Source organism: Spermophilus citellus (assembly GCF_964194105.1).
Source record: "Spermophilus citellus genome assembly, chromosome: 8".
Taxonomy (NCBI): Eukaryota; Metazoa; Chordata; class Mammalia; order Rodentia; family Sciuridae; genus Spermophilus; species Spermophilus citellus.
Window position 1 is genome coordinate 127852780 of NC_138189.1, and position 19218 is coordinate 127871997.

The 19218-nt window shown below is 38.3% G+C and overlaps 2 protein-coding genes across 11 annotated transcripts in view; one reads left to right on the forward strand and one right to left on the reverse strand.

Annotated features, from left to right (window-relative positions):
• ARFIP1 (ARF interacting protein 1) overlaps window positions 1-1715 on the reverse strand; it is a 114073-nt gene extending 112358 nt beyond the window's left edge. The window contains exon 1 of one of the 9 annotated variants that reach the window (XM_081303984.1): window positions 1341-1483. Coding sequence is in view for 1 of the 9 variants with exons in the window: in XM_081303986.1 (XP_081160112.1) it covers window positions 1456-1689 (234 nt within the window). In the remaining 8 variants the exon portion in view is untranslated. Of the gene's footprint in view, window positions 1-1340 lie in introns of all 9 variants that reach the window. The other 8 variants (XM_081303986.1, XM_081303983.1, XM_081303987.1 and 5 more) reach the window with 8 other exon arrangements.
• TIGD4 (tigger transposable element derived 4) lies at window positions 1691-17273 on the forward strand. 2 transcript variants are annotated; one of them, XM_081303993.1, is made up of 3 exons: window positions 1691-1783; window positions 12557-12647; window positions 12810-17273. In XM_081303993.1, the coding sequence occupies exon 3, from the start codon at window positions 13353-13355 to the stop codon at window positions 14889-14891; it is 1539 nt and encodes a 512-aa protein (XP_081160119.1). In that variant the 5' UTR covers window positions 1691-1783; window positions 12557-12647; window positions 12810-13352; the 3' UTR covers window positions 14892-17273. The 2 variants fall into 2 exon arrangements, with proteins under 2 accessions (XP_081160119.1, XP_081160118.1); XM_081303992.1 differs by having other exon boundaries at window positions 1762-2062.
• The last annotated feature ends 1945 nt before the right edge of the window (window positions 17274-19218 follow it).

Here is a 19218-nt window from a genome sequence, read left to right on the forward strand (position 1 = left end):
TCACTCCAGAGGGGGATTGGAAAAAGGCACTCAAACAAAACCTGTCATATGATTTAAAGGACAGGGACCAAGAAGACCCCTGAAAATCCACAGACCTCAATTCATAGCCCAGAATCAAGTCAAATCATAAACTAAGGAAAACTAATATACTGATTTAAAATGGAACCAAAGTAACTGAGGCAGCGATCTTAACCCAGAAAATAAATTTAGAATAGAAATATTGTCCATTGTCCATTTTCCCAGATAATGGTGTTGGACTTTATGGCTGGGAAAGGGCGTTGGTTACGTTGAACAAGGAAAACAAAAACGGAAGAAAAGTATGATTAAAACAGTACTAAAATATAGTTGACTGTACTCACTCTGAAAGAGCAGTAATGAAACGGTCAATCCCTGCAGCTGGCTAAACGTAACCCATAAAGGCCTGGATGAACATAACCAATCTGGTGCACCTTTCTGTCAACGAAGTTAATTAAATGGCAAACGTGAACACACCCTTCCAGGTGAAAGCACACGTTGAAAAGTCCTGCAGATCTTCCATTGTTTCCTTATCAATTAAGAACTGAGGAAGCATACTCTGGGAGAAAATAGAGACAAGAAACAGAAATCCTAAAAGGGTGGTTAAAGGATCTGCTGGAAGTGTAAAGCACAAACTTTTTTGAGATCAAAGAGTTCAAGGGGAAGATAACAACAAAGCCAAGGAAGCAATAATAAAGAGAGGAAAAAGTCTAGAGTTTAAAAACTGTTCAAAAGAAAAACTTCCTTTCCTAGACACGTAAGCAGCAATAACTGGGCAAAGAGGGACGGACCAGAAGACAGGGCCACAAGTCCCTTTCTCAAACTCCAGCAATCCTTAGACGTCCTCACAAGCACAGTCAAGTCTTGGAACTTCCACGGGCAGGGCTCCTCCCTGCACCACTGCCAGGCGAACCTCTCCAAGGGACTATCACTATCTCCCTTCCTCTCAACTGGAGAGAGGAAGTGGGGAAATGCAAACAGGGGAGGAGAGAAATGAAAGTTGGACACCAAGCCCGAAGGTGGCCCACTCCGACACTTCATCACGATCTGGACCCTGCAGCCCTCTTCCACTCATTGCATGCAAACCGAGGGTGCCGACCCAAAGGGCCGTCCTGCTCCCTCAAGCGACTGTTTCTGGGATACACTTGGCAGGACTGCAGGAACCACGGGGCCGAAACCGAAGGCAGAACACTGGCCAGATAGTGTACAGACTAAGGATAGAAGTGGTCGGGGAAAAGTCCGGAGAAGTGAAGCCCGAGGCAACGTGTCCGCCCTCAAAGCATCTTCCCCCCGCCTCTTCCCCGGCGGGCCCGCACCGCCCTCACCTGTCTGCTGGGAACCCGGCACCTCTGCGGCTGCTCTCTGGAATCGCCTCAACTCGAGCAAGAAGTGAGCGGAAACGCGACCCGGACCTTTTCCTTCTTCCCCTCCCCCACGCACCTCGGATCCTCGGGGGCGGGGAACAACTGCAGCTGTCACAGGCTCACACTGACCAACCGCCGAGGACACTCGGACCAGCGACCTCTCAACCCAGCCTCCAGAACCAGCACCAAGAGCAGCGAAGCCGGAAGTGACAGGACCGGAAGTGGTGTGGTCCTTAGCTCTGGACGGCCTCTCTCTCCCTAAATCGGGCACGGCGCCTCCACGTCTCGATGGTGCCAGCGCGCTTCTCATGAATTTCCCTCCGCCCCTCTCCAGAGGCTGGCCCCGCCTCTCCGGCTGCGGCCCTAGCAACCACATCCGGGACTCCACTGGTGCCGTTGCCCGGGTAATTTTCTGGCGGCGGCTGAATGGTCGCGGATTCTGCGCTCGGCTCCTGAGGCGTCAGCCAGCGTTGGGAGCTAGCGGAAGGGCGCGCCGGCCTGCCTTGAATGGTCTCTGGGCTCCAGGAGCCCTCAGCGTCCCTTCTTTCTCACTCACAGGCCCCGGCCTCACGCGTTAGGCGTCCCCCCAACAGACGGTGCGCCGGGAGGGTGGAGGTGGAAGTAGCTTACCGCCACGCAACCACCGAAGAGCCAAAGCTGCTCAGCCACCGAAGAGCACGAAGGTTATACCAGTTCCGCGGGCGGGATGGGGGAGGGATGGAGAGAATGTGGGGACAAGGGAGCCGACGGGGTGCAGGCGTCTCCCCCTCGCTTCCCCCGTTCCCGGACAAGCCCCCTCCTGCCGCGCCCTCGCGCCCACTCCCTTTGGAAAGCCCAGATCCCCGACTCCCGTAGTCTCTGAGCTCTTGCTACCTGCTCCGTCTTCGTGATCTGTAGCTACTCTGCTCGCGCCCTGAGAGTGGATCCCCAATAACCTTTCTTGGCTGCTCCTTTCTTTTGCCACATGACCGAGGTCTCCTTTATTTGCTCTCCCCGTTAAAGTAGATCGCTATCGCTGTCCTGTCTACAGAAACCGCGGAGCAATTCCTTCTTTCAGCCCTTAGTGGTCTCCTAAGTTGAAGCTCTAACCTGCACAGGCACTCTCCCCAACGCCCAGCACTGAATGGAGGGAAACTGTGACTCCGCGGTGGTGCTAGACCTACCTGAAACTCATTTACACATTGTAGCTACCTTTGTCCCTACACACTAATCTCCCTTCAGATATCTCCTGCAGCAGCTTTAGGTGCTCATTTTTATTCTCATTTCGCTCGTAGAAATGCAAAGAGTAACTTTGCTCATGATGAAAGTAAGCCTTTTTTAGACCACACTTCTCACTTTCCTTGTCACATTTGCTAACCGAGACTTTTTTAAACACTAAGTGACCAGAAGCATAACTCCCCCTCTACAGATTTCCAGAGAGCTTCAGAATAGTGAAATATTGCTGTACAGATATCTTCTCCAGATTCGTGTAAAATAAATACTTGTGACACCACAAGTGTTTCTCCACCTCTTAAAAAAACACTACTGAAATCCTAAAACAAATCTAGTGTCAAGGGACTTTCTGTATCTTAAATGATTCTCTTTTCAAGAAAACAGTAAATATAAATGCCAACTCACACAAACCATAACTTAAGTTCTTTGGCTTACTGTGGATTTTTTATATTCAAAGCCATCCTCTTCTCAACCATAAGAAAAGGATTCCAATCTAGAATAGTGACTACTCTTATTGTGTAGGAAAAAAGTAACCTCAAAACTTGAAGCTAAGTTCAAGTGTTATTCCCAAAGTATCCCAAGGATGACTTGGAAGAAGTGCATGGTAGTGCCCAGCTGGGCTTGAACAGTTTTGGCAATGGGTGCATTAATGTTTGAGCTGGCTGTATCCTTAAGCATTTCTGCTTTCTGTCTCTTGAGTTTGGGGATACTTAACTTTGCTAAAATCTGTTAGTCTGTTAGAGGTTTTTCTTATGCTAGGAAGGTGAACAGTTGCTTGGGTAATTTGCTGTTAGCAGGATAGTTTTCTTGGAAGCTGCTGATGGTTTTGATAGAGATTCTCAAGAACTGGAACTGCTCAGAACTAATGCTAATTTATCCTTGTAGAAGATGCTATTTATTATGTCAGACACCCTTCAATACAGTGAGATTCTGGTACTGAGCATGAGTAATCCACATCCATGGTATTACAGTTCTGCAGGGCTATACACAGGGTTAGTCTTTCCATGATTTCTTCTACCCCTAGGAAATTAGAATGCAGGTGGCCCTAAGAAAACACAGAAAGGTACTTCACCTGATGATGGAAAATTATGAAAGTGTGTATGTCCTTTGTAGTAAAGGAAGCAGCAGCTAGTGCTTTTTGGGTCTGGGGAAGTTTTTTTATTTGGTTTTGTTGTTGTTTGTTTGTTGATACTGAAAGACTTATTTTAACCTAGCCCTGCTTAGATAGAGACATATTTTCTCTTTCCTCCTTAATTTCCCTCCCTTCTTACCTTCCCTACTCCCTTCCTACCTTTCTTCCTTCTTGCTGTCTTTTGCTCTAGATTGGGAAATTCTGCCTATCTATTATATTTAAAAAGAAAAGATTACTAGTTTTCTCTCAGTTGACCTGTTCAGAGAAGTAAGAAAAGGGGGAATAGCTACCTTCACTATGACATGGAGATTGTCCCCCATGAATATAGATACTGATATGAAGGTTTAGTTGCATAGCATTTTATTCAGCTTTTGAAAAATTAGATCTTATATATTCAGTAGGCTTGTGGAGAACTCCAGTAGACTGTCTTTCATTAGTGACCAGTAGCCTATCTTTCATTTAGGAAAAGAGGCAACAAGTTAAATATTTTTTTTTTTTTGGTGGGGGGGATACCAGGGATTAAACCCAGGGGCACTTAACCACTGAGCCATGTCTCCAGCCTTTTTTTATATTTTATTTAGAGACAGGGTCTCACTGAATTGCCCAGTGTCTAGCTAATCTGCTGAGGCTGGCTTTGAACTCATGATCCTCCTGAGTTGCTGGAATCACAGACGTGAAGAATATTATTTTTAATCATTTTTTAACATAAATGAAACATGCAAGTGACCTTTTAACTCTAATTTAGATATTGAATACTGTATATTGTTTATCAATATGATTTACTGAAATTGCTACTTCAGATCTTTTATATAGGAATTCTGGGGATGTCTCAAAAGTTTCATTGTTCATCAGAGGCTCTTTTCAAATTTAGTTGATCACACAGTGTAATCCTTTGGAATGAAACCCCCCCGTGAAGATGCTGAATAATGGAACTATTTAATAAGCCCTAAAATAAGTAAAGTACAAAGTAAAGGTGTATGGTGTGAGTTACTAGGACTTATTACATTTTTAAAAAGTTTTATAGTAGGTATATGTACAACTTCATTCAATTATAAAAAGACTATACTTGTATACCTGATGAATTTATTGATGTTAAGGCTCTCAGTATCACTTTTTTCTAAAAGTAGGAGAGTTCTCTTATGCACTTATTACAACAGAGGAAAGTTTCTCAGGTGATCCTGTCACATGCTTCTACTCAAAAACCTTGAGTGACATTTGTGACATGCTGAATGAATTCCTTATCCTAGCATTCAGTTCTTACCAAGGTCTGACCCCAATCTTACTTTCCAGTATATAAGTATAGTTCATAGTCAACCAAATGAATATTCCTTTTTATACATCTAGAGGGAGAGTGTTTATTTAGCCAACTAATAGATACAGATATTAACATAGATATGAAGGTTTAGTTACATATAAAACTTCTATTTACTTATTGGCACTGGAATTCAACCCAGGTCCTCATGCATGCTAGACAGGCACTCTAACTTGAGCTACATGCCCAGCCCACATAAAACTGTTTAATATGCTTCAAACTGCCCTATAATTTCCTTCTTCCATGTTTCACTCTCTAGTCTTACCAACAAAAATGTTTTCTTATCTCTTCTTACCTGCCACATACTTTTTATTTGAACTCAGATGCTACTTTATATCTTTTATCATGGCCACATCCCCAGCCCTATTTTGTATTTTATTTAGAGACAGGTTCTTACTGAGTTGCTTAGCGCCTCACTGTTTCTGAGGCTGGCTTTGAACTTGCGATCCTTCTGCCTCAGTCTACAGAGTTGCTGGGATTACAGGTGCGCACCACCGTGCCCAGTTTATAAATCCATTTTTTTTATCCTGCTTGTAAGAGTTAATTTTCCCACTTGTTTTCTCCCACAGCCCTCAGTTTGGCCCGTTTTAGTCTTTCTTATACTAGTTTCTCTGCATGTCTGTTTCCCATGATCCTTCTTGGGAGACTGAACTTTAGATTCATTTTGTTCTCTCACAGCACCAAGAATCTAACTCTGTTAAGTTCTAGAATACCAGCAATTGCTGGTATTTAGAATAATGCTATAGGCAGGATTAAGTGGACATAGTTGCTGTCTATTTGTGGAAGACAAAGAATGAGTGTTTTCTTCAGTTTGGAAAGTAGTTGATTTTCTGCAGAGGGCTATAAACTACTGATAAAAGGAGAGTAACTGGGCAGTCATGGTGGCACATCTCCATAATCCCAGTGACTTGGGAGGCTAGCCTCAGCAATTTAGTGAGACCCTATCTCAATAAAAAATAAAAAGGACTGAGAATGTAGCTCAGTGATAAGCATCCCTGGGTTTAATCCCCAGTACAAAAAAACTGAGTAATTTACTACACCTAGAAATTCTGAATGAAAAGAATGACAGGTTTATGTTTCTTCATACTGTTTTTTTTTTTTTTAATGATAACCTGGTACAAAAAGAACATTAGAATTGTAAAAAAATTAACATAAAGAGAAAAAAACTGAATTTAGGTACAATTCAATTATATTTAGGTATAAATTCAATTATCCAGGAACATTTGATATTTTGGTCAGTGTCTTTTTTTTCATATATATATATTTTTTTTCCTTAATAATTTATTATTAAGAACCTGTGTTTTCTGGCATTGAACACTGTGGGAATAGCTATGAGCTTTTGTCCTTATGTAATTTTTAGTAGTTGGTGATATATAGTTTAGTATTTTTATTTTTTTAATTTATTTATTTTAATTAGGAATATATGATAGCAGAATGCATTTTGATTCATTGTACACAACTACAGCACAATTTTTCATTTCTCTGGTTATACGTGATGTAGTGGTGCCTCATATGTAAAGTCATACATGTACCTGGGTTAATAATAATGTGCATCTCATTCCACCATCTTTCCTTCCCCCATACCTGCTCCCCTCCCCTTTGCCCAATCAAAGTTCCTCCATTTTTCCCATGACGCCCCCGCCCCCCCCCCATTATGGATCAGTATCCACTTATCAGAGAGAACATTTGGCCTTTGGAGGGATTGACTTACTTTGCTTAGCATGATATTCTCTAGCTCCATCCATTTACCTGCAAATGCCATAATTTTTATTCTCTTTTAAGGCTGAGTACTATTCCATTGTGTATATGTACCACAGTTTCTTTATCCATTCATCTATTGAAGGGCATCTAGGTTGGTTCCACAGTTTAGCTATTGTGAATTGAGCTGCTATAAACATTGATGTGGCTGTGTTACTATAGTAAACTGATTTTAAGTCCTTTGGATATAGACCAAGGAGTGGGATAGCTGGGTCAAATGATGGTTCTATTCCAAGTTTTCTAAGGAATCTCCAGTCTGCTTTCCAGAGTAGTTGCATTAATTTTCAGTCCCACCAGCAATGTATAAGTGTGCCTTTTCCCCCACATCCTCACCAACACTTATTGTTGCTTGTGTTCTTTATACCTGCCATTCTGACTGGCATGAGATGAAGTCTTAGAGTAGTTTTGATTTGCATTTCTCCAATTACTAGAGATGTTGAACATTTTTTCATATATTTGTTGATCGATTGTATATCTTCTTCTCAGAAGTGTCTGTTCAGCTTCTTAGCCCATTTATTGATTGAGTTGTTTGATTTTTTTAATTTGTTTAAAATTTTTGAGTTCTTTATATATCCTGGAGATTAGCGTTCTATATGATGTGTGTGTGGCAAAAATTTGCTCCCCAAATGTAGGCTCTCTCTTCACCTCATTGATTGTTTCTTTTGCTGAGAAGCTTTTTAGTTTGAATCCATCCTATTTATTAATTCTTGATTTTATTTCTTGCACTTTAGGAGTCTCGTCAAGGAAGTCAGGGTCTAATTTAGTGTGATGAAGATTTGGGCCTCCTTTTTCCTCTATTAGGCACAGGGTCTCTGGTCTAATTCCTAGGTCCTTGATCCACTTTGAGTTGAGTTTTGTGGTGGTGAGAGATAGGGGTTTAGTTTCATTTTGTTGCATATGGATTTCCAGTTCTCCCAGCACCATTTGTTGAAGAGGCTATCTTTTCTCCAATATATGTTTTTGGCACCTTTGTCTAGTATTAGACAACTGTATTTATGTACCATTGGTCTACATGTCTATTTTGGTGCCAACACCATGCTGTTTTTGTTACTATAGATTTGTAGTACAATTTAAGGTCAGATATTGTGATGCCTCCTGCTTCACTCTTCTTGCTGAGGATTGCTTTGGCTATCCTGGGTCTCTTATTTTTCCAAATGAATTTCATGATTGCTTTTTCTATTTCTATAAGGAATGACATTGGTATTTTAATTGAATCTGTATAGTGCTTTGGGTAGTATGGCTATTTTGACAATATTAATTTTGCCTGTCCAAGAGCATGGGAGCTCTTTCTATCTTTTAAGGTCTTCTTCAATTTCTTTCTTTAGTGTTCTGTAGTTTTCATTGTAGTGTTTCACCTCTTTTGTTAAGTTGATTCCCAAGTATTTTATTTTTGCATTTTATAGTTTTGAATTTTTTATTTTTAAAATATTTTTTAGTTGGTGATAGACCTTTATTTAATTAATTTGTTTATTTATATATGGTGCTGATAATCGAACCCAGTGCATCACACATGCTAGGCAAGAGCTCTACCACTGAGCCACAACCCCAGCCCTGTATTTTGATTTTTTAACTTAATGTATCGTGGAATTTTCCTTAAATTATTAAATAATCATTGTCCTTTAGAGATTCATCATATGACAACATATAGATATATATTCTTTATATTATATATTCTGTTGTACATTTAGGTCATTTCCAATTTTGTCTATGATTATATATCAACAATGTGAGGAATGTTTTTGTTTGATCTGGGAAACTCTAAGATGACCTTCAGTAACCCTTATCTTGTATTATGTAAACATGATAGGATAACACTCCCATGATTATGTTATGTTACACACAAGGGGATTTTGCAGATGGAATTAAGGTTACTAGTCAATTGACTGAGTTCTTAGAAAGGGAGATAATCTGAGTGGACCTAACCTAATCACAGGAGCCCTTTAGAAGCAGATAAGTTTGTCTCGCTGACAATAAAAGAAGTCAGATTCAAAGTGTACAAAAGATGGGACAGGAAGACTGTTCTCCTATGTGAAATGAAGAGGGCCACGGACAAGGAACTGACAGGGTCCTAGGAGCTGAGAGTGCTGCCAACAGCCGACAACAGCAACAACAAAAAAAGCAGTGGTCTCAGTTCTACAGTAAAGCAGATCAATTCTGCAGACAATCCTGATGAGCTTGGAAGCAGGTTCTTTCCCAGAGCCTAGCTGACTGACATCATGATTTCTACTTTTTGAGACCCTAAATAGAGGACCTAGTTGAGCCCACCTGGACTTCTGACCTACAGAAGTGTAAGATAATAAATGGTTGTTGTTTTAAGTCACTAAGTGTATGGTAATTTGTTACATAACAATAGAAAATTTAATACATTTGTAAGAAATTATTTTTATAGCTATAATTTCTTTTTTTTTTTAAAGAGAGAGTGAGAGACAGAGAGAGAGAGAGAAAATTTTTTTAATCTTTATTTTTTAGTTTTCGGCGGGCACAACATCTTTGTTTGTATGTGGTGCTGAGGATCGAACCTGGGCCGCACGCATGCCAGGCGAGCGCGCTACCACTTGAGCCACATCCCCAGCCCTAGCTATAATTTCTTTAGGGATAAAATCCTAGATATATTCTGAATAAAAAGTTATGCATGTTTTGTAAGGTTTTTGAATCATATTACTAATTTGCCCTTCATAATCCTTATACCAATTTATGTGCCTCCTGACAACCAGTTACTAGACTGTAGCAAACACCAGCCACTGCTATTCTGAGAAGCCAAAACAAAAAGTGTCTCCTTTTTTTAAAAGAAGATTTATATTTGTCTATTTCTAGTAGGGTTGGCCATTGTTTTCTTTACTGGAGTTCATTTGCTAAGTCTTTTGGTGAATTGCTTATTCTTCTTCTGTGGTTATCTTTATTAATATTGAGAAAATATTCCCTAACTTGTAGTACAGCATTTCTCTGCTGTTTTTTTTTTTTCCCCAAGGGGACAATGATTAATGAGTTTGAGAGAATGTGTACTTCTGAGAAGTTTTAGTCACTGCCATTAACCCCTAGGGGAGAAATATATATACATATATTTATACATAAATATATATACACATATAAACATTTACATATATAGATATATAGAGATAGATAAGACATATTACTGAGGGAGATCAGAGAATACCCATTTTGTTGATTAGGCAGTACTTTTCTAGGGAAAAAGTCTAGTTTGTCTGGATTGGCATTAAAAACGTGATTGTTTTAGGAATATATTGTGTTTCACCATGTATTTGCTATTTTTTAAAATATTTGTACATGGACACAATATCTTTACTTATTTGTTTGTTTGTTTATTTATTTATTTATCTGGTGCTGAGGATCAAACCCACTGCCTCACAGTGGCTAGGTAAGCGCTCTACCACTGAGCCACAAACTCATCCCCACAGCTTTGCTATTTTTGAAGGAAGTAACACTGTTAATTGGCCAGGGGAACTAATATCTTCCTAAAGATGTCATTCTTTTTTTTTTCTTTCTTTTTTTTTGTTTTTAAAGAGAGAGTGAGAGAGGAGAGAGAAGAGAGAGAGAGAGAGAGAGAGAGAGAGAGAATATTTTAATATTTATTTTTTTTAGTTCTCGGTGGACACAACATCTTTGTTTGTATGCGGTGCTGAGGATCGAACCGGGCCGCATGCATGCCAGGCGAGCGCGCTACCGCTTGAGCCACATCCCCAGCCCAAGATGTCATTCTTTTTGATATGATCAAAATAATCCATAATCTCTGATTATATATACAGATTGAGTATTCTTTACCCAAAATTTTTTGGACCAGAAGAATTTCAAATTTTGGATTTTTTCAAATTTGGAATATTTGCATGGACTCTATTGGTTCAACATCCCCAATCCATGCAACCCACTGAATTTCAGATTCTTGGATTAGAGATAGTCAAGCTGTATTATATTGCTCTAACCAGGATGGGGTAAGAAGAAATTCAGGTTACTTTTTCTGTAATCCTTCTTGTTTGAGATGATAGGATTTATTTCTGGCAAAATAAGGTGGAAGGGAAGGAGAGAGGAGTTGGGAGATGTCCTTTTTTCTCTTAGTAATTTTTGTCTTTTTTTTAAATACTGGTTATTGCTATCAGTTTCTGAACTTTGGTATCTTCCTAATAGGAGCAAAATATTGTTTTTATTTTGAAATATTTGCAGATTTACAGTAAAATATATCGTGAGAACCTATACTCAAGCAAGATTTTTCTTTTCTAGCCAAATGGTCAAGTCTTACTTAGAAAGGTTAGCTCTTCCTGTCAGTTGGATTGGGTTGCTATTTGTGTTTACAGAATTCATAATGGCCTATATTTCCATGGAGGCCTGATGTTGATACATACACACACACACACACACACACACACACACACCCCTATATATCTCATATATATATGATCGTATTTCATAAATATTATATATATATAGATAGATAGATAGATAGATAGATGTGTGTGTGTGTGTGTGTGTGTGTGTGTATGTATGACCAGTTTTGTCTTTCTCATTGATTATCTGGAATAATATAGATACTGAAGCAATTTGGAATCCAAAACCCTAGGCTACCATTATTTTGAAGACCTTGTAGCAATTTAAAAAATAAAATAAAAGAGCTCCTTTGTTGTAATTCCTATGATAAAATTACTTCTTTGTGTTGGACAACAAAGGCAGAAGAACTTTGACAAAAATAAAAAAAGGTAGACATGTCATCTGGGAAACCCAGAAGCCCAAGCAAGAAGAATAGGCTGCTCACTCTCTCCTACAACACAATACCCACGTCAAGTTGGCTTCTTGTTATCTGGGCCACAGAAGGCGCAAAGCTGGTAGATTCCGGTGAGGGAGCTATTGACTGGGAAGAGAGAAGTGAGCCCATCGGGAGCCCTGTGACTGTTCTCTCAGGACAACTGGGCTTAAGAAGTGCCCTGCTTTTGCTATATATTCAAATTGGGATTCTTGCTTCCATTTACAAGTAGGATTTTATAAAATCCCTGAACCGTCACACAGCTGAAAGGACATAAGAAAGAAGATGATGATGGAAATCATCACTCTACATTTGTTGGACTGGGCCCTTCCTTAAAGATCAAAAACTATATTAAGTGCAACCCTATGAGGTAGGTCCTGTGGTCATCGCCACATGACTGACAAGGAAGTTGAGACTCAATGACCTAGGATTCTGTACTGAACAGTGGAATCACTTCTCAATTCACATCTGTCTGGTGCCAAATCCCATGTCCTTATGAGAAATCCCTTTTTTTTACACTTAGGAAGTAGAGCTAGTAAGACCCCTAGTCATACTACTTCCTTCTCTTAGTCTAGGACTTTTTCTGCATTATGTCCTCTTAATAATTTGTTTATTCCTATGCCTTTTCTCCAGTATCTCTGGCCTACATACTTTCAACTCATGTGTCAAATTGATTCAAAAGTTACTGGATTTTTAAGCTTTTAGATAGAGCAAGCTTTTAGATAGATCTTTAAAAATGGAATTATCAATCCCTTAATTTTATTTATTTATTTTTTTAGTGAAGTGTTTCTACCAGACTCCTATAAAGGGGACACTGTCTCCCATGTGCTATTAAAAGTTGAGCCTTGTGACTACTGTCTGACTGTTTTTTTCTTTTAGAGAAGTCAGAGAGTGCAGTCTGTGACCTCATGTAAAAAATAGCCACCAAAGATCTATCCAGAATCATTTTTAGTTCTTTAATTTTGGTAAGCCCACATTTTCAAAACAGATTAAATTTGTCTGATTTCTTTCAGAAGTATATATTACAAAGGATTCAACGGCAAGTGAGAATTCAAATGCACGAAGCAGAGCCAGAGAGCTTTCTAAGGAGAAACTATTCAGGAGGTAAGCACTTCTCCTGGAAGCTTTGGTTATTGTATTTCAGAAACATCTTTCTATTCATTTCATTGTTATTAAGAGCATAATAATTTATACGAACATTCCTTTTGATATTCAATTGACATTGCTAAAATTTCTGCTTTTTTTTTTTCCACCCTCATTTTCCAGAGAGAGAAGATACACAGGCAAGTTCTGGAAGGATTTTCATTGCTACCCTTGAAGAGACTTGGAAATTAATGGGCAACATTTTACATGAAAATTTTTGAGCATTTTTTTCTTCTTATCTGGGAGGCCTTCTGCGGAGAATTAATAGGAGGTTGAATGCGCACATGGATAAAATGGATCATCTTAAAGGATTGCAGTTCCAAAAATATATCAGCAGGACTGGACAGGTTTGACATAATGAGATTTCTATTTTAGCTTGACTTCTGGAACTCTGAATAAACTATAAACTGAGCTACACAAGGTCTTGCAAAGGAAGTTTCTCTTCTAAAACATTCTAGTTGAGCATAACATTTTTCTTCTTCAGATCTTTTGAAAAGGGATTTTTAGTCACCAGTTTCGTAAGGGGCAAGACTATCAGACATTTACCACGTTTTAATATATGAAGTGGGATAGAAAACAGCAATCTTTATACTACTGAAAGACAATAATTGAAAGAAATGGACAGCAGGAAATAGAGGAGAGCTTTCTGTGTACGCACTGACTGAGATGGCAGAAGCTCCTGTGGAAGCCTCAACTCTGCCTGTAACGGTGAAGAAAAAGAAGAGTCTATCCATCGAGGAAAAGATCGACATCATAAATGCAGTGGAAAGTGGCAAGAAAAAAGCAGAGATTGCAGCTGAATATGGAATAAAGAAAAATTCACTGTCTTCTATTATGAAGAATAAAGACAAAGTTCTAGAAGCCTTTGAATCTTTGAGATTTGATCCAAAGAGAAAAAGACTGAGAACTGCTTTTTATACAGACCTAGAAGAGGCATTAATGAGATGGTATCGAATTGCTCAGTGTCTAAATGTACCAGTTAATGGTCCAATGTTGCGTCTAAAAGCTAATGATTTTGCCCAGAAACTGGGACATAATGACTTTAAGTGCAGTAATGGCTGGCTGGATCGTTTTAAATCCAGGTATGGTTTAGTATTCAGAGCTCAACCTGCAGAAGCTTCAGGTGTATCAGTAGACCCTTCAACTGTGTGGTACCAAAATATACTTCCTTATTATTTAAATGATTATCATCCTAAAAATGTTTTTAATATAAAAGAGACTGGACTGCTTTATCGAATGTTACCTACAAATACATTTGCGTTTAAAGGAGAAACATGTTCAGTTGGAAAGTTGTGCAAAGACAGGATAACTCTGGTGGTTGGTGCGAACATGGATGGCTCAGAAAAACTTCCTTTGCTTGTCATTGGAAAAAACAAAAATCCACATTGTTTCAAAGGTATAAAATCATTGCCTGTACATTATGAAGCGAACAGAATGGCCTGGATGACTTCAGACATATTTGAACAATGGATGCAAAAGCTTGATGAGAAATTTCAAGCCCAGCAACGAAGAGTGGTGATTTTTGTGGATTCTTCCCCTGCACATCCAGAGGTAAAGAACCTAAAGTCCATTGAGTTAGCATTCTTTCCATCATGTTTATCTTCCAAATTCGTAGCTATGAAACAAGGTGTTATTAAAAGTCTTAAAATCAAATATCGACATTGTCTCATCAAGAAATTTTTAAGCTCTGTTGAAGATAGTAGGGAATTTACATTTTCATTACTAGATGCAGTTGATACGTTGCATCTATGTTGGAGTACAGTAACCCCAGAGACTATTATTAAAAGCTACGAAGAAGCAGGATTCAAATCTCAAAAGGAAGAAAATGACCCAGCCAATGCAGAGAGAGACCCTGGTCTTGATTTGGTCACCCATGCTCTGGGAGCAGGAGTGGAATTTCCTGAAGGTTTGTCTATAGAGGAGTATGCTGCCCTGGATGACGACTTAGAGACGTGTGAAGCAGTACCAAATGATGAGTCAGAATGCACTGAAGAAAGTCAGCCAGATGAAGCTGGATTTTATACTTCAGATGAAGAAGATGATGGTGGATCTTTAGAAACTGAACTTCCTTTACCATCAAAAAATGAAGCACTAACCGCTTTAGATACTCTTAAAAAATTTCTTAGAAGTCAAGACATGAATGATGGACTTCATAATTCTTTAGCAGAACTTGAAAATTTTATTAACCCTTTACCACCTAAGTAATTATTTGTTATATAACATCTGAAGACTAAAAGCTTTTCCTGATGTAATTTAATATATAAGGTATGTAAAGGAGAAATACCATTTAAAGATAAAATATGAAAACCTAGTGATTTTTGGTTTAATTGCAAAAACGTGTGAATAGCAAAGCTCCCTAGTAAATAATGATTAATTAAATAAAAATACTGAATTATATTCAGTAAGGTTTTAGGGAGTAGAAAATATTTCAGAGTTATATATGTCAAACATGAAAAGAATGCTTTAGCTCTAATTCACACACAATGGATCATCATTGCTATTTTTTTTAAATTCAGATCATGTTCTAGAAGATTTTAATTTATCTACCTAGTCTAAGATACAAAATAGCTTAGATATTTATTTTTATAGACATATGCCATATGTATTCTAACTAGATTTTTAAGAATCAAATATTACAGTAGTTTTAATTTATTTTTCTTATATCTAGCTAACCTTTCTAAAAAGAAATTATGTAGAACTACTGAAAATAAATTCTGACATACCTATACACCAAAATGATTAAAAATATATCTTATTATTTTCAAGCTATAATAAGGGCAAATGAAATGACCATATCAGGTTTTGTCATCTATAATCAGAAGATATGGGTCTTTCTTAAATGTGTGTTTGTGTGTGTGTGTGTGTGTGTGTGTGTGTGTGTGTGTGAGTGTTTAATAGAAAAATCTTTGTTGAAACATTTATTAAACTCATGATTTTATATTTTAATAAGAATACTCTTAAAAAGTAAATGAGAAGATACATATGCACTACTAGGAAAAAATGTGGTGCTTAGATATTTTTCTAATGTTAATAGCTCAAGCTTTTAATTTATAATATTGAATTATTTTCTTGATTTTACTGAATCTTGTCAGGAAAAATGAAATATTCTTTCAGCATATTTGATGTAATCAGTCCTTTTTTTTCCTTCAAATTTAATGGATAACATTTTGGATTAAAATTTTGTTTGAAGAAGTTTTATCTACCAAATGTTTTTAAATACTGTGTAAAATTATTTAATCTCTATAAAATAGTCTTATAACAGTCAATAATTATAACAGTGTATCAGACTTTTTCTGTTATTAAATTTAAACACTATGCTTACTTATTACAGATAATTTAGTGTCCCTTTGGAAAGTATTTTGTAAAGATAAAACATACAGATTATTTTTGTTATGAATTATTAATCTGCCAACAGATGACACATTTGGAAGAAATTGTAGAAAGCATTTTTATTTTTCACTGTTGATTTACTCTGCTTTTGAGATTTACTAATAAGACTGACAAATGTTTTTGTATGTTTTAGAGTGAATTATCAATTGTTTAAATTAAAAAGATTTTATTTATGATTTACTTTAAAATTTTAATTTAGTAAAATTGTGGACTTAAAGGTGTTCTTAAGCCCCACTCATAACTATAATATCTCACATATTATGAGCCCTCAATCATTTTTTTCCTTCTCCACTTGATGCCTTTTGCTATTTGATTATTTCAGATATTCTGTAATATAAGAATTACCTCCATATTTACAGATGAGGAAGTTAAAACTTGGAAAGATTAAATGATTTGTTTAAAATTTCAGAGCCCAAACTAAAATCCAGTAGTTCCTCATCACCCGGTCCTACATTCCCTTAACTATATACCACAATGTTCCTAACCTGTTCTCTTTAAAAGAAAATTCCATTATTTTACCCTTAATTTAGAAGATTAAAAGACAAAGTATTCCAGAGAATACACTAGATTCATGCTAATAGCACTATTCACAAGATCTCATCCAAGTACACATAATAATGAAATACTGAGAGATATTCTGATTTGGTCATTCTATACCACTCTGTGTGGTTCTATTTAAATAAATAACAATTTCCAAAGTGCTGAAAGCACCCACTCTTTCTTTCCTATACGATATTATACATTTCTTATTGTAAATACTTCTGAGATGTAATAAATCTAAAGATGGTAAAGTTAGAAGTTACATAAAATTTGATTAAGAAAAAATGCCTGTGGGTTTAAATTCAAAGATAAGCTTTAAGTTGTTAACGTTGTTCACGCCTGTGTGGTTTATAAGATGTATACATTTAAACAATTTTTGGAATAAAAATTTTAGAAATTAACTTTTCCTAGGATGTAATCACTGCTACATACCTCACTCCTAATTTTTCTTCTCTATACATAGTCAGTACAAAGTAAGAATTAAATGTTTTCCCCCCAAAAAAAACAACTCAATTTACAATTTGCCTGGTTTAAAAATGTGGTATTATTTTCATTGTTCTTGCACTATATTTTTACTATTTAACAATGTGTTTTTGATTCTACTTCATCAAGAACAAATCTCTTGTTGAATTTGGGACATTATTTCACTACCTGTGGCTAAAGAACTTCTAGTGAAAGGCTTAGTTCAGAATAAAGTAGGACAATGAGTAAATCAAAGCTTGTGGGTTTCCTGTTGCCTGCTTACCTTCTCACCTGGACCTGAGCTCAAATCTCAAACCTTCCTTCTGTGTACAAGGCAGATTAATTGGGAGGGGGAGGAAAGGAGAGAAGGGAATGGAGGGAGCATTAAAACCAACACTTCAGATGTTAAGAGACACCCTGGGGCTCCAGCCCTGTAGGACTGGTGGAGAGGTTTGCCTGTAGGAGAGGCAGCACCACATCTGCTGCAGGTTCCCACTCCAGGGTTGGGCCTGATCTCTGGAGCTACCTGAGCTCAGCACAGCATGGCAAAAGACAGCCCGTAAGCTGCAACAGTTGCTAAGGAAGATCCCACAACTTTTAAGACAGAAAGGCCTAGGTTGGAGGCCCCAGTGTGCACAAGAGATCTCAGAAAAGGTTTCTTTCGGTGAAATAAATCAAGCTTTAGCTCTACTTAATTGTGAAAGACACCCATTTGTCTAAATCTTAATTTTATCATCCATAAAATAAGAGTCACAATACTTCATTTGTATTTATTTTGAGAATGAAAATTTTGCATGTTGCTAGGAGCCACAAGCAAATATACAATGTATGGCACCTTTGGTTGTAAAGTGACGCCAGCTAGCCACTGAGATGATTATGTTAAGATTTACATTCATATGCAAATTGGACTCCCGCTGTTCACCTTGGCCTGCTACCGGACTCATGTTACGGACTCATGTTACCAGACTCTTGGAGAGTTCCCATTGGTTGGGGAAGGATAGTAGGAGGAAATTCCGGGGGAGGTCCGGGGGACCCCGGGGTTCCGGTCGGCGCGCGGTTCCGGTCGGACACCCTCGTGGGAGGATCGGTTTTTGACTTGCTGGCGCTGAGAGTGTTAGCGGCTTTTTCAAAATAAAGTTTTGTTCCTGCTTGATTGGCTCGTGATTCTGTGCCCAGCCAAGACTGCGGCATTTGGCGGCCCGTGCGGGGAACGCCTGAAGCTTAGAGGTGAGTAAATTGCTCGCCCCTGAGGGAAGGCGACAGGATGGATGACCTTCTCAAAAAACAATGTGTTCTTGTTTTGATTTATTTTGTTTTTATTTCGAGCTCCCTAGCCCTAGAATTTTCTCAGGCGAACTGGGAAAAATGGTTGGCTCAAGGTTTGAAGTTATTCGGCCCTGAGAAAGAGAAAATTGATACAACCATTGTCTGCTCCGTTTTTGTTTCATTCTGCTTCGGCTTTGTTTTATCCTACCTTATTGGGTTAGGTTATAGTAGATTAGAATCCAATAAAAAACAAACCGAAAAACTGTTAAGTAAATTGTTAGAGGTCCAGACTATGGTAGAAAAAACGCTAGGTCAAGCAAAAGAGAAGGTCTCTCAAGCTAGTCAGACAGAGGAAAATTTAAAAAAAGCAAGCTTAGAGGACAAGCAGCCATCAGGTGGAGAATTACAACAGGAGGTTGCTACCAACTCCGTTCTATCACCAGAGGGCGTAACTCAGCCAACAGCTCCATCTACCGCTGAGCGGCCCTCAATTCCCGTAGTTGATGGACGGAATTCTGAGGCAGGACCCCAAAGATTAGCATGCCCTGTACTTGAGCAGGCAGGAGGGCAACGAATTCACCGTGCTTTAGATTTCAAAACAATAAAGCAATTAAAGGAGGCTGTAACGACCTATGGGCCGCAAGCTCCCTTCACAATAAGCATGGTCGAATCTGTTACCAACTTGGACATGACACCAGCAGATTGGGCTAACATGTGTCGATCTGTGCTAAACGGAGGACAATATTTGTTATGGAAGGTTGCCAATGAGGAATTTTGCATGGAGACAGCTAGGCGAAATGCAGAAGCTGGTTATCCTCAAAGAAATATAGAAATGCTTTTGGGGAAGGGACCTTATGAGGGTCAAAGACAACAA